The sequence below is a fragment of the Phyllopteryx taeniolatus genome, chromosome 19 (assembly GCF_024500385.1).
Source record: "Phyllopteryx taeniolatus isolate TA_2022b chromosome 19, UOR_Ptae_1.2, whole genome shotgun sequence".
In the NCBI taxonomy this organism is placed as follows: domain Eukaryota; kingdom Metazoa; phylum Chordata; class Actinopteri; order Syngnathiformes; family Syngnathidae; genus Phyllopteryx; species Phyllopteryx taeniolatus.
In genome coordinates this window covers 626,149-648,117 of record NC_084520.1, presented here as the reverse complement: position 1 = coordinate 648,117, position 21,969 = coordinate 626,149, and the positions used below count along the sequence as shown (strand labels likewise).

Genomic DNA, 21,969 nt, shown 5'->3' with positions numbered 1-21,969 from the left:
CCTGCCAGGGGCATAAAGCCCCAGACACCCCTCCACCACGATTATTATTAGTAAGAATATTATTATTATTACTATTATCCAGTAGTAGAATCAAAAGTATCCACCAAACGTGGCCTATGTGTCTGTCTCAGTTTCTCCTAACATACATATTTAGACATTACAGTAAGACTGTAAAGTTCATTGTGTTCCCTGAAAAGTCCTCTTTGTTTGCAAGATTATTTGGCTCTGAACTGTATATGTATCGCGGCACGGTGACCGACTGGTTAGAGCGTCTGCCTCACAGTTCTGAGGACCGGGGTTCAATCCCCGGCCCCGCCTGTGTGGAGTTTGCATGTTCTCCCCGTGCCTGTGTGGCTTTTCTCCGGGCACTCCGCTTTCCTCCCACATCCCCCAAAAAAACATGCACGTTCATTGAAAACTCTAAATTGCCCGTAGGTGTGAATGTGTGTGCGAATGGTTGTTCGTTTGTATGTGCCCTGCGATTGGCTGGCAACCAGTTCAGGGTGGACCCCGCCTCCTGCCCGATGACAGCTGGGATAGGCTCCAGCACGCCCGCGACCCAAGTGAGGAGAAGCGGTGAAGAAAATGGATGGATGGATGTATATGTATCCACCTTCTTTGGGATTATGGACATTCAAATACCCCCCTCCGGCGTTTTCCTCCATAAGTATCCCACTAAAGTGAGGGACACACATACCAATTATTATTATTATTTTTTTTACATCTTAGCCCATTATTTTTAATTTTAGAAAACCCACACGAGTACTGGAGAGCACCACAGACATGACAATATATCCATCGACAGTCGTCAATTTCCACTCTTAACAAACCCACACCACAGAATAACCAATTAAGATAATCCTTTAGCGACATCCGATAATCGGCTCTAAACTGACTTTGATCGCAAAGGAGGGAAAATGCTCAATTCTGGCCCAGTTGTTAGTCTGCGCGTACCTCGGTTTAGCAACGACTGTTCTTTTCCTTTCGGCTTGTCCTGTTAGAGGTTGCCGCAGCACGTCATCCTCTTCCATGTAAGGCTACCTCCTGCATCCACCTCTGGACCATCAAGTCCCCTCACGGCATCTATCAACCTTCTCTTTTGGTCTTCCCCTCGCTCTCTTGCCTGGCGGCTCCATCCTCATCATCCTTCTACCAATATACTCCATATCTCTCCAAACCATCGAAGTCTGCTCTCCATCCCTCTGATGACCAACCTGCTTGGACCCGTTTCTTCACTTCCTGACCACACTCCCCGTTGCTCTGGACGGTTGACCCCAAGTATTTCAAGGCCTCCACCCTCGCTATCTCTTCCCCCACCAGCCCTCTCATTCATGCATTTGACTAATCTTCATTCCTTCATTCCAACGGCTCCTCCACCTGCTCCCTGCTTTCGCTACAGATCACGATGTCCACGGGAATTCCAGTCTAACCTCATCCGACAGCCTATCTATCACCACTGCAAACAGGAAGGGGCTTCGGACTGATCCCTGATGCAGTCCCACCTCCACCTTATACCAACAGCACAGCTCACCGCTGTACTGCTGCCCTCATGCATGTCCTGTACTATTCGACCATACTTCTCTGCCACTCCAGACTTCCGCATGCTTTTACCAACCACAGTTCTTGTCTACTAGAGAAGGATCTAAGAGTATATTACCTACTGTTGTCTTCAATGATAAACAAATGAGTCACATGGCCTGTATGCAGAAGTAACCATACGTTTCATTAATCATTGGACTATCAGGAGCTTCAATAAATGCCACTATCATGCCCACTAGTGGGCACAACCATAAGTACATTTTTTCATTTTTCTGGTCCCGTTTCAAACTCTGATGGACTTTCAGATTAAAATCCTTCATTTTCAGTGTTGTTTCATTTTATGTGGGACTGTGACAGAAATGAATCGTCATTTTCATTTATAGTGAATTAGGTGGCTATGGGGAGGCGTTCAACAACCTTGTATTGTAAGATGAAAAGACTAACCATTCAAATGACTAAACATTGAAATATTTTTGGTGCTCAAAATAGTAGCTGGGGCACCCTAATTGACACAGCTGAAGAGCGTTCCAGGTGTTCGATACAAGTGCGGCAAATTGAAAATGCACATTTGTAAAAAGACAGCCATCCGTTTTCTATAGCGCTTATCCTGTCCAGAGTTTTAGGAGCTGTAGCTTATCCTAGCTAACTACGGGTAAAAGGCAGACTACACCCTGGACTGCTCGCTGCGTTACAGAAACCATTCACGCCGTCGCCGAGAGGGAACTGACCCTACGTTTGAATAATATTTGAATTGGTAATTCTGTCACATGTTGGTATTAGATGTTGTAAAAGTACACCAGCCTTGTGGCACAATAAGATATTTTCTGATCAATATATGGTAAACAAGCGAGCGGTTAGCTTTCTGCCTCAGAATGCTTGAGGTTTTGGGTCCAACCCTTCTGTGCGGCGTTTGCATGTTCTCCTCATGCTTGCGTGGGTTTTGCCTGGGTACATCCCATAAACATGCAAACCTTAATTGTCCTGGGTGCGAATGTGAGTCATTGTTTGTCTATTATCCCCTGCGACTGCCTGGCAACCAGTCCAGGGTGTAGCCCACGTTTTGGATTCATGCTTCAAAAGCTTGAGCTAAAAAAACAAAAACATGAATTCATCAATTTAGGACAATCATATTTTCCTTTTTTAATACAAGCATTATCATTTTATGGTCGTACAGAATTCAAGTTTTATAGATAGACTTGGTTCACAGAAGAATCACATTGAACTGAACAAACTTACCTAGTAGTTGCATAAAAGAAAGTGGGGGAAAAACAAAACAAAACTATATCACATTGAACTGAACAAACTTACCTAGTTGCATAAAAAAAAGTGAAAATATCTTAAATAACGATACAGTACAAAAATAAGTGGATTCATCACAAAGGATTTTTGCTGACAGTACAGTGGCACAATGTTTTATCACCAGTAAAAAAGTAACAAAATGCCTGTTTGTTGTTTTCTTGTGTTATTTTGCAGTAGCGACCGCTCATTAGAAAATGATACATTCACTTGTCTTCCTCACCCCACTGGCTGCAGGCATTTGAGATCTAATTCGAAGGAGCTTGTTTTCTGTCTCCGCAGTGCGAAACGAATACATGAGCCGATGTAGCCATTTGCAAGTCTGCAATGCCGCTCAAGACTCGGGTTGGGCATCAAGACTAACATTCCGGTTCTCCCGGAATCGTTCAAATGAAGAAATTCCGGTTCCCAGTTTCGATACCTGCAGTCCGCTGACCCCGAAGAAGAAGAAGCGGCGAAAACCAACAAGGAAGAACGCGCGCCCAAAAGTGATTTTGCCCAACAGCAGTGGCGAACAAAAGTGTGTCTTAGCTATGTTAAAACAAATGACCAGTGCAACATTTGGATTCAGATGACATTGTGCAATGGAGGCTTTTACGATGTGTAGAAGCCTCAGCCTACACCGCGAGGAACTTCAGTCAAGTCAACTGGGTGAGTGAAACAATCAAATAATATCTATGCCAACATGGAGGCCGCTAACAGGTTCAACGGTGGGTCGCACTCTTGCACTGATGCTTTTAGGCGTTTATTTTAGTCTTCAAGCCGACGTAAGCGCTGGTGACAGACACAAAAATTAAATACAAATGATTTTACCGTACTGGAAAGAAAGTAGAGACAGTCGCATTACAAGCTTAACATTGAGCTAAAGCTTCACCAAAGGTCAAACTAGCAACTTTATGAATTGGAACAAAATTCACAAAAACGTTGTCCTCGTCTCTCTTCGGTGTGTCGACGTTTTACAGAGCATTTAGTACTCTTTTTACTGACGTCGCGTCAAGTTATTTTCAGTGCCAAAATGCTGAATTCCGGTGCGAGCCCTTCAAAGTAAAAGGCTACATACTTAAAACTTGCAAATATAAACCATTTGAAGTGATAAAACAGTCACAACTAACTATTTTAACAATGCTATATTTCATAGTTGATAGGTTTGATATTGATACTGGTTATAAAGAACCCCGAGTCACATGTTCAGGCGGCTAAGAAAATGGATGTTCATTCATTTGGACACCCTTGATTTAAACCATGCAAACGTTTTTGACCCAGCCCCCTAAAATGATCGGAACCGGAATCGAAATGAGGAACCGCAATCACTCAAATTCAAACGATGCCCAACCCCACTCAAGACTATTGTTAAGTGCTGTGAAGACAAAAAACACTCGACTATGCCAGTCCAGCATCTTTCGCCATTCCGTAGAAGATCCCACGCTGGGATATGAGATTTGTAGGAGTATCAAACTCTGCAATCTGTCCCTTGTCCAACACCAGCAATCTGCAAGGACACAAAGTATGAACATTTTTTCACAGGAATGTGTACAGTGAGGGAAATACTGCAGTCATTTGATCACCTGCTCAATTGAACTGAACTTTGCTCACTGAAACAGAAATGAACAGTCATGAAAATGTATTGTTTGTTGATTGATTGACCACCAACACACCTCTGACTTCTGCGTTGACCATCCATGAACAGGATGTGAGACGCATCTTCAAACAACAAAAGATTAACAAAGCGGCAGGCCCAGATGTGTCCCCATCCTGCCTCAAAGCCAGCTCGCTCCAGTCTTCACGCAGATCTTCAATAGATCTCTGGAAGTGTGCGAAGTTCCATCCTGTTTCAAACGCTCCACCATCACCCCAGTCCCAAAGAAACCAGCAATCTCGGGTTTGAATGATGACAGGCCAGTCGCCCTGACATCTGTGGTCATGAAGTCACCTCAAGAGCATCACAGGTCCCCTGCTGGACTCCCTGCAGTTTGCCTAACGAGCGAACAGGTCTGCGGATGATGCAGTCAACATGAGACTGCAGTTCATCCTAGAACACCTCGACGGCGTGGGGACCTACGCGGGGATCCTGTTTGTGGACTTCAGCTCTGCGTTCAACACCATCATCTTGAACTCCTCTCCTCCACGCTTGTCCAGCTCAGCGTCTCGCCTCCCATCTGCCAGTAGATTTACAGCTTTCTGACGGGACACACGACCTCATCTACACGCCGCATCAGCATCGGGGCGCCCCAAGGTTGTGTCCTCTCTGCGCCGCTCTTCTCTCTTTACATGAACGACTGCACCTCTACGCACCCGGCTGTCAAAACTCCTGAAGTTTGCAGACGACACCACAGTCATCGGCCTCATCGAGGACAGTGATGAGTCTGCGTATTGAGAGGAAGCGGAGCGGATGGAGCTGCGGTGCGGCCGACACAACCTGGAGCTGAACACGCTCAAGGCTGTAGAGATGATCGTGGACTTCAGGAGGCATCCTTCGCCACAGCTGCCCCTTACGCTGTCCAACTACCCTGTGTCAACCGTCAAGACCTTCAAGTTCCTGAGAATTACATTCTCTCAGGACTTGAAGTGGGAGATCAACATCAACTCCATCCACGAACAGGCCCAGCAGACTTACTGTACTTCCTGTAGCTTCTGAGGAAGCACGGCCTGCCACAGGAGCTGTCGAGGCAGTTCTACACAGCGGTCATCCAATTAGTCCTGTGTTCTTCCATCACAGTCTGGTTTGGTGCTGCTACAAAAAAGGACAAACTCCGACTGCAACGGACAATCAAAACTGCTGAAAGGATTGTCGGTACCCCCCTACCCACCCTTGAGGACTTGCGGCCTGCCAGAACTAAGCAAAATCCTCTCGGACCCTCCGCATCCGGGTCACCGGCTCTTCCGGCTCCTTCCCTCAGGTAGGCGCTACCCAACATCGCAAACGAGAACTAGCAGACATTCCGACAGCTTCTTCCCTCTTAAACAGCTAACCTACAATTCCATTGCAACATGCTGCAAATTTATTTTTTTGTCTTGGGTTTGTTGTCACATTTCTGTGGGGCCAATGATACGTTACTCGGGCACTCACTGTAGTCGTCTCTCCACGCTGCACTGTTTGCATATCTGTTGTTGACCAATACTGGCCACCCATTTGCCTGAGTAGCATCTGCAACATTTGCACAATCGACATTGTCCCGGATTACCGCACTACTAGTCACTTTAAACTGCATACATTTCTTGTCTCGGCGCCCTTTGCACCGGACTATTGTTCTATGAGTCATTTCAAACTGCTCGAATTGCTACAGGACTCTGCATCTTTTTGCACAAATGTCAGGACATAAATAAATAAATAAATAAATTGTACCGGGCGGCACGGCACGGCACGTAGGTGTGAATGTGAGTGCCGATGGTTGTTTGTTTGTTTGTTTATGTGCCCTGCGATCGGCCGGCAACCGGTTCAGGGTGTACCCCGCCTCCTGCCCGATGATAGCTGGGATAGGTAGGCTCCGGCACGCCCGCGACCCTCGGCTCAGAAAATGGATGGATGGATGTACCGGCATTACCACATGACTGGCAACCCTTTTTTTTCTTTTTGTCAATGCCTTTCTGTCTCCAAAGTGTTCTCTGTCAATTGACAATTGTCTGTTGTCGTACTCGAGCGGCTCCAACGACCGGAGACAAATTCCTTGTGTGTTTTTTGGACATACTTGGCAAATAAAGATTATGGCAATACACAACCAGTTGAAAAGCAAAAAAAAAAAAACCAACCCAAAATGCATACTGAGTGAAATAAGCATTTGATATTCTACAACTCAGCCAGAATTGTGGCTCCCACAGATGGGCTGGTGCACATGTGGCAAGAACACATCATATTGTGTGTGTTTTTTCAAGCCTTTTGAACCAGAATCAATAAACAACCATAAAACTGTGAGTTTGTTTCTATGCGAGCAAACTTGAGCTTATTCCACCAAGCTTCCATGAAATAATACAGAAGATTGAAAATGAATGCAGAGGTTTCCCACCTTTTATAATCCATAACTGTGTTGAGCCTGTGTGCAATGGTGAAGACGGTGCAGTCTTCAAACTGAGTCCTGATGGTAGACTGGATGAGATCATCCGTCTCCAAGTCGATGGCGGCAGTGGCTTCGTCCAGGATAAGGATTCGGGTCTTCCTCAGAAGAGCTCGAGCCAAACACACCAGCTGCCTCTGGCCCACGCTGAGAAGACACAGCAGGGCATCACACGGTCCCTCCTTCGAGAACATAGCAACTAATCATGTGGAACCGTTGCTACAGTACTTACCTAAGGTTCTCTCCACCCTCTGAGCACTCCATCTCCAGTTTTGCTGGTTGATTTCTCACAAACTTGTGCAAATGGGAATGCTCCAACGCTTTCCACACCTCTTCATCACTGTACTTCTCGAAAGGGTCCAGGTTCATCCTCAGTGTTCCAGAGAACAGCACGGGCTCCTGGGACACACACGCACACACATAGACACGCGTTTAAATCAGATTCTATATCAAAGAAATTCTAAGGCATACAACAAAGATGATGAAAAATGTACAATGAGGGGGCTGGGCGACCAATTCATGGTGTGCCCTGCCTCTCTCCCGAAGATAGCTGGGATGGGCTCCAGCGCGGTACCCAAAAAAAAATTCTACTTTAGGAAGTGCTAGAATCATAAATCAATACATGTGCAATCACGAATTGCAACTTAATGGAAGCAAATGCAGTTAAATGCAATAAAAGGCAATAAACATCAGGCTGCAAGCACCCTCTTTTCTTTTGTAAATCCCTGTCATCAATGCAGTGACTTGTCGAGGACGGTGCGTCTCCGTTGTTCTGCTTGACCATCGGTCAGTCGTGCAGGGTCGCAAACTGCGAGGAACTCAGCAGTCCCGATTTAACCTTGGGGTTTTCCCAATGCACTAAGAGAGCTAACTTCAAAATAAAAGCTTCATTTATTACGTCATTGGACATCAATGCCATTTTAGGCGGTCGGCAACAAACAACCGTCCGCACTCACATTCATACCTACGGGCAATTTAGAGTCTTAAAGTAACCGAGTTTTTGGGATGTGGGAGGCAGATGTGCTAACCAGTCCGTACCCATGCCGCCTGGATTCCAGTATGTTACCCTCAATTAACAGCGAGTGCTGGAAATGGATTTTGTACTGTAATTTAGATGACAATATGTTACCATAATGCAACAGTGAGAGTTGCTCATTTATTTTAACAGTATTTTGATTTCTGTGGACGATAGTAGGACAACTGTGGCTTATGGTAATTATGTGCCAGTATGTTACCGTTTCTTCACAGAGCAATAAAAGAAGAATCGCTTTTTATTATTGTGAACACATGCATATGCAATTATTCCTCTGCATCATAAACAGACAGTTCGTGATGGCACACAGCACGCTACCCAGGGTATCGGTGTCTTGCTCAAGGACACCACAGTTGCGGGCCGGAGAAAGTTGGAAGTACGGTCATGGTCCATTGCCGCCGCATGCTCTCAAACGCTGTCAAGCTGATGGGTCATTGTGTTGGCTTTTTTGCCCAGATTCTTCTGCCTGTCGGTGACTTGAACCGGGGTCCCCGCAGTGACAGGGAAGGAGCTTAACCACTTGGTCAAGGCTGCCCATACAGAGACGCTGCTCTTTTTGCTTTAAATTCTTATAAATCCCACAAATTAGAACACTGTTACAACTTCTTATTCAAGACCGAATGGCCTATCAATCTGGACCCAGCCCATACCCTACATGTTAATCGTGACAGCGAGTTCTTCTTCTGGTTGGAATGACGAGGAGGTTTTGCTGTTCAAAGTCAAGATGGTCACGTCAAATGAGTAGCGTGAGAAGTTGTAATGCAGCCCTATGGGGGGCACAAGCCAGCGCAAACTGTAGGCCGGTCCCAAGCCCCGATAAATCCAGAGGGTTGTGTGGCAGGAAGGGCCTCCGGCTTAAAACCTTGCCAAACAAATATGAGCGTTCATCGAATGAATTCCATACCGGATCGGTCATGGTCCGGGTTAACAACGTCCACCCCCAGCACCGTTAACCTACAGGGTGCCGGTGGAAATTCAGCTACTGTGGGTCGGAGTGGAAGAAGCGGTAGAAAGAAGAGGAAAGCACAGAGCCTAGAACTGAATGTGGGGACTTTGAATGTTGGGACTATGACAGGAAAATCTCAGGACTTGGTTGACATGATGATGAGGAGAAAGGCTGATATATTGTGTGTCCAGGAGAGCAGGTGGAAAGGCAGTAAGGCGAGAAGTTTAGGGGCAGGCTTTAAATTATGTTACCATGGTGTCAATGGGAAGACAGATGGAGTCGGGGTTATTTTAAAAGAAGAGTTGGCTAAGAATGTCTTGGAGGTGAAAAGAGTATCAGATCGAGTGATGAGGCTGAAACTTGAAATTGAGGGTGTTGTGTGTCATGTGATTAGTGGCTATGCAGCCAAGGTGATCAGAGAGGCAGGCAGGAAGTACTTGGTGTATCTTCTGGCAGGAAAGGAGAGAAGGAGACTTGGTGGTAGCACCTCACAGTACAGGAAATCATACAAGGAAAAAGGTTAGCTAAGAAGAAGTGGGACACTGAGAGGACCGAGGAGAGGCGAAAGGAATATATTGAGATGCGACATAAGACAAAGGTAGAGGAGGCAAAGGCCAAACAAGAGGCATATGAGGACACCAAAGAAGGAGAAAAGGACCTATACAGGTTGGCCAGACCGAGGGATAGAGATGGGAAGGATGTGCAAGCAGGTTAGGGTGATTAAGGATAGAGATGGGAATGTGTTGACTGGTGCCAGTAGCGTGCTGGACAGATGGAAAGAATACTTTGAGGAGTTGATGAGAGAGAAGGGAGAGTAGAAGAGGCAAGTGTGGTGGACCAGGAAGTGGCAATGATTAGTAAGGGGGAAGTTAGAAAGGCATTAAAGAGAATGAAAAATGGAAAGGCAGTTGGTCCTGATGACATTCCTGTGGAGGTATGGAAGCATCTAGGAAAGGTGGCTGTGGAGTTTTTGACCGGCTTGTTCAACAGAATTCTGGCGCGTGAGAAGATGCCTGAGGAATGGCGGAAAAGTGTGCTGTTGCCCATTTTTAAGAACGGGTCCAAGCAGGTTGGAACGGGTGGATGGAAGGTGTCAGGTGTGTTATGTGACAGAAGAGTCTCTGCTAGGATGAAGGGCAAAGTTGATAAAACAGTGGTGAGGCCGGCCAGGATGGACGCATTAGAGACAGTGGCACTGAAGAGACGACAGGAAGCAGAGCTGGAGGTGGCGGAAATCAAGATGTTGAGGTTCGCTCTCGGAGTGACCGGGTTGGGTCTAATTAGAAATGCGCTCATCAGAGGCACAGCCAAGATCTATGTACCCCGCCTCGATCTATGTTCCTGACCCCAACAACAAGATCCCGGTTACAAGCGGCCGAAATGAGTTTTCTCCCTTAGAGATAGCGTGAGAAGCTCTGTCATCCGGGAGGATCTCCAGAGTAGAGCCGCTGCTCCTCCACATCGAGAGGAGCCAGATGAGGTGGCTGGGGCATCTGATTCGGACGCCTCTCCCTGGTGAGGTGTTCCGGGCATGTCCCACCGGGAGGAGACCCCGGGGGCGACCCAGGACACCTTGGAGAGTCTTTCGGCTGGCCCGGGAACGCCTCGGGATCCCCCCGGAAGAGCTGGATGAAGCGGCTGGGGAGAGGGAAGTCTGGGCGTCCGTGCTAAAGCTACTGCCCTCGCGACCCGACCTCGGATAAGCGCTCGAAAATGAATGGATGGATGGATGGATGTTTTATGCTTTGAAATGAGTTATTTGCTGATATTGGTAAATGACTAATTTAACTCAATTTCCCTGCAAGGAAAGACTAATTTACAGTATTTTACAATTAGGATAAAATACAATAAGATACAGTACTGTTGTAATCCACTGTTAATTTACAGCTATTCACTAAAAATGCTGTTTTACGCTGTTAAAGTACAGTTATTTACTGTTACTGGTTAATCACTAATTTGACTGTGAATTTATCTGTAAGGGATGACTATTTCACAGTATTTTACAATTATTACGAAACTCTTGTCAATTCACAGCAATTCGCTAGCGCAACCTTGAAATGTCTGAACTGTCTGCAAAGCACCAATTATGCAACGGTTGATTGCTGGATATCGGTTCGTTATTTACCGTATTTCCTCAAATAGCAGCTTTTGCTACACGATGTGAATTGCCCAGTGCCATTTGAGCAAAGAAATGCCTCGCCCCAAAAAACGTTCAATAAATGAAATCAATGGTATTATATATCACGTTGGCTCTGGTGTCTGCAATCGATGCAATACGGTTTGCATTTAGGCTTGAAGTGCTTCGGTGATGAGCACGCCATGATGGAAATTGTGCACAACAAAGACTGCTGCTCTTCACCCTTCGATTGAACAGTCCAAAAAAAAAATGTTTTCAATTTTTTTTTTTTTTACAATTGATGTTTTGTACCTGTGGAATGATTGTAAGTTTGGACCTCAGGTCGTGCAGGCCGATCTCCGATATCTTAACATCGTCGATTGAGATCTCTCCTTCAGCAGCTTCCAGCAATCGGAAGAGGCAGAGCGTCATGGATGACTTGCCGGCTCCCGTTCGTCCGACAATACCGACCTGTACAAAACGATGCGGTCAGTAAGGCCGTGCGTGACGGCCCAGGGTGCCCCCGCCTCTACCGCTTTATTCCAATGCCCCCCTACCTTCTCTCCTCCTTTGACACTCAGTGACAAGTTTTTCAGGACCAGATCCAGTCCCTCTCGGTATCGGACACTGTAGTTGTGGAACTCCACGTTCCCCTGTATGGGCCAATCAGGAGGGGGCTTCTTGTCCTCGATTTCCCAGGGGGCCTTTTGCATGAATTACAAAAGGAAGAACAAATGAAGAGCCTCCATGTTTTTTCCTCTCTCTGTCACTCTAAGTGCCGAGTTCAATTTCACCTCTGCCTCTCTCTCAAGCCTCTTTCACACTAGTCATTGTTTTTACCCTTTTAACAGATTTTTTTTTTTTTTTTTTTTAAACGTAAGAGACCCCACACGACAAGGAAAAGAAAAATCGGCACGTGTACTTCCGGCTTTTGTGGTGTGCGGTGTACTTGAGATCACCTGCGAGGAGCAGCATGGTGCCACCGAGCAGAAAGTGTAGGAGTAGAAGAATTTTTGTCTCTCTCTCTTACTTTTCTGTACTTTGTTTTTCTGAAATGTTTTTTTCAAATGCTTTTAATCATGTAAAGTTAATTGAGTTGCCTTGTGCATGAAATGCGCTAGATAAACAAACGTGCCTTGCCTTGCTAGCTGCATCAATAACTTATACGGGAACTTCATCTGGTTGCAAACTCTTCTTCGACTTGTTTATTGTGGCGAATGACTTGGCGGACACGTGCAAACACGCAACACAACCTGTGGCTCCTCATGTATTTCTGGCAACAACGCAAGCTTCAGGTCACTTCCTTATTTGCCATCGTCCCATTTCACGTTGCAATCATGGAGAATGTGACGACACACTTAAGGATCTGCAATTGTAAATGTCGAACGTGTGGATTATTCATGATTCTCGGCCGCGAGAAAAAAACCAAATCAAAATCACCCTTAACACACCCCACATCACAGGATAATCAATTAGGATGATCTTTAGAGACCTCTGATCATTTGGCTTTAGATGACTCTGGTCAGGAGAGAGAAATGGGGCCTGACTATCATCAGTATGCGTGTGCCCAGCTTAACACCCGACACTGTCCGCATCCATCCCTTCATGTTGAATGCACTAATTAGCTCGCTGTGTCAAAGCGCACTCGGGTCGCGGCCAGGCCCCGTTTTGGCAAAAGGGACAAGCAACGAAACCCTGGCTCTACCGTTACATCTTAATTCACGGGAGGGCAACGGACAACTACTCCCTTATCAATGAAATCACCGTGTAAAAACAGCTTTTTAGGTTCACTTGGGTTATAGGTGTCCGATACTTACATTTGTTTGAGAATCTTAAACATTGAAGTGGAGGAACTGTGCAAAAAAATTAGAATTTGAGAAGAGGGCCAATACATTTTCATGGCACCGTATGTATGCGTGCAGCACAAATGCCCAGTGGTAATTACTTGTACATAACAAAAACGCACTTGTTTGCGTCAAGTCATTTGCCATTCCGGGATTGAATTCAAGTTTATTGTTGCTGTTGTCGTGTGTGAACATGAGTTGGCAGGAGGACAGCAAGTTGTAAATTGCTACTTTTCACCAGCATCGTGTTGCAACAACACACGAACACAATCATTGATCAATAAATAGAATATGTTGACCATGAGCTGCCATTTCAAAGCGTTTGGCTTTCAAGGAAAGAGTGAATTGTTGCGGTGGTGGTCTCGCACACACCTGCTCCCGAGAGCAGAGCGTCCTCCCCACCATTTCACCTCGTGTCTCATTCTTTCCGGTCGCCAGTTCGTTGTTCCAGCATTCCTTGTTTTCACGTCACCGACTTCTTCGTAAGCCCCGATTATCGACCTCGCGTTTTTGGATACGGTCGCCTCTACGGATCGGCCGCCTGTGTACCGACCCCTTGCCCGTTTATGAAAGCTCTCTTTTTGACTCGTGCATTTTGGGTCCTGCCCTTTGTTCCGTTCATGACATCAAGATTTTACGTTAAAACATTAAGAGCGAATATGCGGCTGAAGCATTTTCCAAAGATAGAAGAACATTTCAGAGAAGCAATTCCACCTGGGAAGTCACGCTTCGGAGCTGATGTTTCTTATGAGCTTAATACGCATCGGCATACCTCGGTCTTGGTCTCAGAGTACTCCTTCACCCGCTCCACCGCTACAATGTTGTTCTCCAGATCAGAAGTCATCCGCACCATCCAGTTTAGAGACATGGTCACCTGCAAACGCAGATGACACATGAACGCACAGGAATTCAACATGGAGCCAATATGAAATGAACCCAAATGATGGAATGGCCATGAAATCGAAAGAAGTTTTACCCTGGGTTTCTCAAGAAAACAGTTCTCGTTCTACAGTGTCAGTCAGACTAGCCAATAATACTCTTATACTGTCTATAGGAAGACAGAAATTGAGGAATTGATTTTTAGGGGCACGTCGACACAAGTCAGGATGCAGACTAGCATCTCTCCAACAACCAGCCGCAATTTATTTTTGCTGACTTGAATCGTGACATTCTGCTTTCAAAGCCCAAGTCTCTTACAGACGAGCTACTGGTGTCCTCCCAAAGTGTTGACGTGGCAGCCGGCCGGTTTCTCAACACAACAGACTTTGTGAACATTGACATCACATTAGGTCAGTCATCGAGCCAACGACAGGAAAATAGTATCGGTCATATTGTATTTGTAGTTATGACAGGCCGCACCCTCTCTCGATACACTTTTCTGCATATTCTGGGATAAAGGACCGCGCTTAAAACGCACCTGTAAAGCATAAGACACCGACAGACCCACGAGGCCAGGGTTCAGATCATCCTTTCCAGTGACAGCAAACAGAGCAGCAAACAGCACGATGCAGTTCCCGATGAATTCGATGCGCACGCCCAGCCACCTGCATGACACGCATATACGAAACAATTGTACAGTCGAGAAAGACCAGAGGAGTGCTCAACTGAGGTGTTTGATTCCAATGACAATTGTCACTCTGAAGTCTGATACTTGCTGTGCTGTACAGCGAACACAGCTCAGATTGCATTTTTGCGAATGATTTGACCAGAGGAGCAAACCCCTTCAAGTGGTGTTTGCGCTCAGCAGCTGTGTTCCTGCGAAGGGTTGTTGGGATTTCTCGGTGTCAAATACAAAATGACACCGGGGGATTTTTTTTTTTTTTTTTTTTTTTTTTATTAAACCTGCCCAAAACCGACAGCTAGGAAATCCATACCAGACCACAGGTCAACTTTGAAAGTGGAAAAAATACTGCAATTATGTCTTGTGTTAAGAGCTCTGTAATTTGCCTCTTTGTGGCAGCTAACAAGCTAAAATATCTTCAGCGACGCTCAGTACCAAAGCCTCCGGGTCACGTAAACCTCGTCAGTAAAATCACATTGGGTCCTCTGGCCCGTTTGTCCATTTTGTATTTTGATCGAGCGTAAAATTGAAATATTAAAAAAAACATGTTTTTTTTTTATTACCAACTTAATATGGGAATGACAAATGATTGATGCGACAGATTATTCTTACGGCTGACACGCAGTCACTTCAAATTCGGAAACTTGGCTGCTACTCATGACATTTGTGCACGCCAAAATATAGCAGGGTTCATGAGCAAAAATAAAGTCGACACATTCCTGTAAAAATCTGCTTCTTTTTTGCCTTCTAAAAGAATACAGTTCTGTGAACATGAATCCTTGTACAATGAAATAGTTTTTCCTTAATACTTCCAATTTATTATCTCTATTGAATTAGGGTATGATTTAACTGATCTGGCCCACAATTATTAGTTTGGCACCCCTGGTTTAAACAGTTAGAAACAAGACACGTACCTGTTCGACACTATACCGGGATAGTAACTCTTTTGGTTCTCATCCACTTTCATATCACTCATGCAAACAAAGGCAGAGTGTCTACCAAAGGCTCGGATAACACTCGAGCCGGTGATGGTTTCAGAGAAATGGGAATAAATGGGCGAGCGGTTGATGGATTCCAGACGCTTCAGCTGCCGAGATGTGGCGACATAAAATCTCTACAGGCGGCGAGGGGAGAAAAACAAACATGAAGTTACAATCCATTGCGCAGGGAAATCGTGGAAATAATGCATGACAGGAACCATGCAAACATACTTTCACAAATCACACGCAGCATCCAAACGAAACAAAACACCTGCAACGAGTGTCAGATATTTTCATGACATGAGCTCCTCTGAGTTCAGTCAACAACATGCAAATCCCTTCTGAGCTACTAACCTTGGGAAATATTTACACTCCATACTGCATATAAATGTCAGGCTCGAGCTGCAGGTGTTTTGTTGAACATTAAGCGCAATATTCAAATGCGTATTCTCATTTAAATGGAAAACAGTTCTCCGTGTTAGTGTTAAAATTCTGTTATCATTTTTGTATTAGTGAGTAGTTTGGCTTTCATTTACAGACAAAACAAAGCACACAGAAGACAGCAATATTAATGACAGAAACAGCACGGAGGGAAAATATCATGACAGTGGTTATGTTAGTACTGAATTAAAGGAAAGCAAACATTAAAATTAACCACAGTCTTTGGTTCAAAATGCGTATACATTTACCAATTCAGTTGTTCAAAATGATGAGTGCGGGTGACTTTTTAATTGTTTTATCTTGATTTGTGCCCAAAACTCTTAGAAAATGAGAACAAAACGATCTCTTAGATTTAGTGAAACAAGTTCTCAATCACATGTGTACATTATGCTCGGAATTTAAAATCGATTAACAGAAATCACAATTGCAACTACCGGCCACCTTTTCTAGCAACGTCACCGTTCACTCGCCTCCGGGACTACAACTTCTGTCAGGTATAATGCCAAAGCTGCTCTCGTGGCAGGAATAATCTTTCCGAGGCAAATGATCTAATAAGACTACCGTATTGAAATGCCTGCTTGATGGAGAAATAATGCAGAGCGCGCAATTCAATATGCTTAAACCAAATACAAGCATATGGCATAGGTAAAGACAATAATGATTTAAAAAAAATAAAATAAATTCTAAAGATGTAGCCTCCCCCCCCCCCCCCCCCCCCCAAAGACTATATGAAAAGAAAAAAAAAAAACGCACAGACTAGATCAACCATCACACATGAACTGTAACATTTGACAAATGGCTATTATAGTCCCTCTGATGAGAGACAAATAGCGATTGAAGTACAAAGATTTCATGTTTTCAGTATCGGAACTGGCCAACATGTTCAAAAATTCTCCTTAAATCTTTAATTGTGTAGACAGGTTATTGGTAAGTTTATCTTTAAATGTTGGGGTTTTTATTTTGGAAAAATCTTTTGGATTTTTTAAAAAAGTTATTTTGAAGGTGAAAACGTAAATGCACACGACAGAATAGCAACAACCACCACATAAGACAATTTAAAAAAAAAAAAAAAAAAAAAAAGCTATCACACAGTAAGCGGGGCCACAGCTGTTTTACAGTCGGTACAGAAAGTGTTCAGACCCCCTTCAATTTTTCACTCTTTGTTATATTGCAGCTATTTGTTCAAATCATTTAAGTTCATTTTTTTCCCTCAATGTACACATAGCACCCCATATTATAGGGGGGAAAAAAATAATTGTAGATTTCTTTGTTGATTTATTCAAAAAGAAAAACTGAAATATCACACAGCCGTAAGTATTCAGACCCTTTGCTGTGCCACTCACATATTGAACGCGGGTGCTGTCCATTTCTTCTGATCATCCTTGAGATGGTTCCACACCTTCATGGGAGTCCAGCTGTGTTTGATGATACTGATTGGACTGGATGAGGAAAGCCACACCCCTGTCTATAGAAGACCTTACAGCTCACAGTGCATGTCGGAGCAAATGGGGAATTATGAGGTCAAAGGAACTGCCTGAAGAGCTCAGAGACAGAATTGTGGCAAGGCACAGATCTGGCCAAGGTTACAAAAAAATTCTGCTGCACTTAAGGTTCCTAAGATCACAGTGGCCTCCATAATCCTGAAATGGAAGTCGTTTGGGACGACCAGAACCCTTCCTAGAGCAAACTGAGCAATCGGGGGAGAAGAGAGAGGTATAGAAGAACCCAACGATCACAGTGGCTGAGCTCCAGAGATGCAGTCGGGAGATGCCAAGTACAGGGATATCTTGGACGAAAACCTTCTCCAGAGTGCTCAGGACCTCAGACTGGAGGTTCACCTTCAAAAAAAGACAATGACCCGAAGCGCACAGCTAAAATACCGATGGAGTGGCTTCAGAACAACTCCGTGGCTGTTTTTTAATGGCCCAGCCAGAGCCCTGACTTAAACCTAATTGAGCATCTCTGAAAATGGCTGCCCACCAACGTTCATCATCCAACCTGACAGAACTGGAGAGGATCCCCAAATCCAGGTGTGAAGACTTGGTGCATCCTTCCCCAAAAGACTCATGGCTGTATCAGCTCAAAAGGGGGCTTCTACTAAATACTGAGCAAAGGGTCAGAATACTTATGGCTGTGTGATATTTCAGTTTTCAAAACATTAACGAGGGGGAAAAAATGGACTTAGCAAATGGCTGCGATATAAAAATGAGTGAAAAATGAAGGGGGTCTGAATACTTTCCGTACCCACTGTATGTCAGAAAAGGAGCTGTGCCAAAGCCCCTGCTGTGCATCGAACAGAATCACCCACCTTACCCTTACTTAAGATCGGGATAACAGCTGCGAATACCACATACTGTAGAAGAATTTTGTTGTCAATTGAAAAAAAGGTAGAGACACATGCCTAAAATACAAAGGTGGAAAAGAAAGTCACTGAAAAAGAAAATGCTTTAGACAACATTTTGCATCACATTCAGCCTTAACACTCTACACACAAACACGTCAAATCAAGATCAACAATACTATATATGAATTACTTACGATGATGACTAAAGATCAACATATTCAATAACTCACATTATTTCTGCCACCAGAGCATGTAAAAATCCCTCAAATTGTACGCGTGTCACCAAGTGAACCAAGTGTTAGACTGTTTCAAGCTACCATCTGGCTAGTAACGCACTAAAAGCCACTACGACCCAAACACAGTGTATCAGCACATTTTCATCTCATCAGCAACATGTTCAGACATGCATGTAACAGACTTGTTTACTATTTACCTGAACCCACCAATAGAACACCATTAACGGGGCTACGACTAAGAGGAACATGGGGGTGAGGGCAGAGCACACGAGCACCACATTCAGAGTGTACCAGAAAGTGTGCATCCATATGTCAATTTGATGTGGGATCTGGGAGTCTATGGCATCCATGTCTTTGCTGAAGCGGTTTATTAACCGCCCAACAGGGCTGCTCTCAAAGAAGGCCTGCGGCGCTCGCAGGACCCGCTGGAGCAGGTTGCGGTGCATGAGCTTGGCTGCCCGTACCATACTGTAGGTCTGGGACAACAGGCAGGTAGCCAACAACAGCACACCTGCAAGAAGGGGGGGGGGGGGGGGGGGGCAAGTGTGACAACACAAACTCTTGTGTTAAATGTCTTTTACAGGAAATCCTCTAAATTCAGCTACAGTACATTACACAGCCACAAGCCTGAGGCTGGAATATACACCGATTGAGGCTGAAATGAAGAGATTGTTTTGCTTTCTCTCACTTCCACCATAAAGAAATCTAAGCTAAAAAAAAATAAAAAAAATTGTGCAAAATAACACCTTAGGAGTCACACCATGGTGCAGTACCAGAGTAAGTGTTCCAACAGAAAGTAATGGATATAAGCTATTTAGTTACTTTTTTTAAACGAATCCCCATAAAGCCCTGTGCACCGGTTACATGATCCCTCAAAGACCCTAAAAGTTAAGTCACTATTTATGCATCAATTTTCCAAACCGCTACGGCCGCGGGAAGTCACTATTTAAGTTGCTGTGAATTCAGTTGCTTCAATGCAACTCCACCACTACATGGAGCCATAGTTCTATTGATGATGTCTTTTTGGGTTTGTGTGTATAAGAGCGTTGAAGAAGAATGTGGGCGTGACAGGAAAGCAGAACGAATTGGCGAGGCAAATCATAGCAGCAATGCTCAGCAGGGACAAAGCTGGAGGGGGAAAAAAAGACCAAATACTGACGGGTTACAACAACTGCAAACATGCACACCGCGTTCGTGGTTTTCCATTTTACAGAATACCTGGACAAAGATGTATACGAAAGCCAGGGGTGCTATGACAACGGCAAAGATCGGCGTGCTGGAAATGATAACAATCATGGTGGAGAGAGAAACAAAAAAGGTGCCCAGGAACATGAGCACAGTCGAAGGCAGGGTCTCATCTATAACGTAGATGTCTTTGGAGAAACGGTTGATGATGCGTCCTATCGGAGTAGTGTCAAAAAAAGACTGGTGTGTGTGAAGTTTGTTGGCGAGCAGGTTATGGTGCAGCTTCCTTGCTGCCCCGATGTTTCCCATGGCTAACGTAAAAGAAGAGATCATGACCAGGACACCTGAGATTGATTTCAGAGAGGAAGAATTGCGTTGTCAATTGAAAAATAGGAGACGTATGCCTAAAATTCAAAAGATGGAAAAGAAACAGTCACTGAAAAAAAAAAAATGCAATGCTTTAGACAACATTTTGTACCACATTCAGCCAGAACACTCTATACACAAACAACATCACATGATGATCAATTAACAAAAATAATACTATATATTAATTAATATTAAGGACACCTGTGTCATTAAACAACACTCAAGCCATGTAAATATATATACGTATATACACACACACACATACATATATACACACATATATACACACATTTTTACTCAGTGACGGAGTGAATGTGGGTGCGAACGGTTGTCCGTGTCTATATTTCCCAGTCACACCGGTTGAATTGTGGGATAAAATGTTACTGAATCGATTTCAAACGAAAGGAATCGTTTCAGATCGGATTGTTCAAAATGAACCAATATCGGCGATGAATTGAATCGGTACCCGAGAATCATGATACGAATCGAATCATTATTAAATCCAATAATTACACTGTAATACCTACATATGGATGGTCGTAGCCCGGGTTAACAACGTCCACCCCCCAGCACCGTTAACCTGCAGGGCGCCGATGGAAATTCAGCTAGTGTGGGTCGAAGACGAAGAAGAGGTGGAAAGCGGGCAGAAAGAGAAAAGGAAAGCACCGAGCCTAGAATTGAATGTGGGGACTTTGAATGTTGGGACTATGACAGGAAAATCTCAGGAGTTGGTTGACATGATGATTAGGAGAAAGGCTGATATATTGTGTGTCCAGGAGAGCAGGTGGAAAGGCAGTAAGGCGAGAAGTTTAGGGGCAGGGTTGAAATTATTTTACCATGGTGTCAATGGGAAGAGAAATGGAGTCGGGGTTATTTTAAAAGAAGAGTTGGCTAAGAATGTCTTGGAGGTGAAAAGAGTATCAGATCGAGTGATGAGGCTGAAACTTGAAATTGAGGGTGTTGTGCGTCATGTGATTAGTGGCTATGGCCCACAGGTAGGATGCGACCTAGAGGTGAAAGAGAAATTCTGGAAGGAGCTCGACGAAGTAGTTCTGAGCGTCCCAGACAGAGAGAGAGTTGTGATTGGTGCAGATTGTAATGGACATGTTGGTGAAGGTAACAGGGGTGATGAAGAAGTGATGGGTAAGTACGGCATCCAGGAAAGGAACTTGGAGGGACAGATGGTGGTAGACTTTGCAAAAAGGATGCAAATGGCTGTAGTGAACACTTTTTTCCAGAAGAAGCAGGAACATAAGGTGACCTACAAGAGCGGAGGTAGAAGCACGCTGGTGGATTACATCTTGTGCAGACGATGTCATCTGAAGGAGGTTACAGAGTGTAAGGTTGTGGTAGGAGAGAGTGTGGCTAGACAGCATACGATGGTGGTGTGTAAAATGACTCTGGTGGTGGGGAGGAAGATTAGGAAGACAAAGGCAGAGCAGCGAACCATGAGGTGGAAGCTGAGAAAGGAAGAGTGTTATGCGGCTTTTCGAGAAGAGGTGAGACAGGCTCTCGTGGACGGGAGGAGCTTCCAGAAGACTGGACCACTGCAGCCAAGGTGATCAGAGAGGCAGGCAGGAGAGTACTTGGTGTATCTTCTGGCAGGAAAGGAGAGGAGGAGACTTAGTGCTGGAACCTCACAGTACAGGAAATCATACAAGAGGTTAGCTAAGAAGAAGTGGGACACTGAGAGGCGAAAGGAATATATTGAGATGCAACGTAGGGCAAAGTTAGAGTTGGCAAAGGCCAAACAAGAGGTATAGGATGACATGTATGCCAGGTTGGACACTAAAGGAGAAAAGGATCTATACAGGTTGGCCAGACCGAGGGATAGAGTTGGGAAGGATGTGCAGCAGGTTAGGGTGATTAAGGATAGAGATGGAAATGTTTTGACTGGTGCCAGTAGCGTGCTGTACAGATGGGAAGAATACTTAAGAGGAGTTGATGAGGCTCCAGGGAGAAGAGATGGCAAGGGTGGAGGACTTTAAATACTTGGGGTCAATCGTCCAGAGCAATGGTGAGTGCGGTCA

At 44.7% G+C, this 21,969-nt stretch overlaps 1 protein-coding gene across 11 annotated transcripts in view; it reads right to left on the bottom strand.

The window, feature by feature from the left end:
- Positions 1–21,969, bottom strand: part of abcc3 (ATP-binding cassette, sub-family C (CFTR/MRP), member 3) — a 54,439-nt gene that overhangs the window by 4,890 nt on the left and 27,580 nt on the right. For 2 of the 11 annotated variants that reach the window (XM_061756378.1, XM_061756381.1), the window contains exons 23-31: positions 18,583–18,896; positions 18,114–18,206; positions 15,299–15,498; positions 14,241–14,367; positions 13,596–13,697; positions 11,537–11,683; positions 11,292–11,450; positions 7,117–7,283; positions 6,837–7,031 (exon numbers count right to left, since the gene is read on the bottom strand). In XM_061756378.1, coding sequence (XP_061612362.1) covers positions 6,837–7,031; positions 7,117–7,283; positions 11,292–11,450; positions 11,537–11,683; positions 13,596–13,697; positions 14,241–14,367; positions 15,299–15,498; positions 18,114–18,206; positions 18,583–18,896 — 1,504 coding nt within the window. Of the gene's footprint in view, positions 1–2,650; positions 4,325–6,836; positions 7,032–7,116; positions 7,284–11,291; positions 11,451–11,536; positions 11,684–11,773; positions 12,346–13,595; positions 13,698–14,240; positions 14,368–15,298; positions 15,499–18,113; positions 18,207–18,582; positions 18,897–19,603; positions 19,915–21,969 lie in introns of those variants that run through there. The other 9 variants (XM_061756383.1, XM_061756385.1, XM_061756384.1 and 6 more) reach the window with 7 other exon arrangements.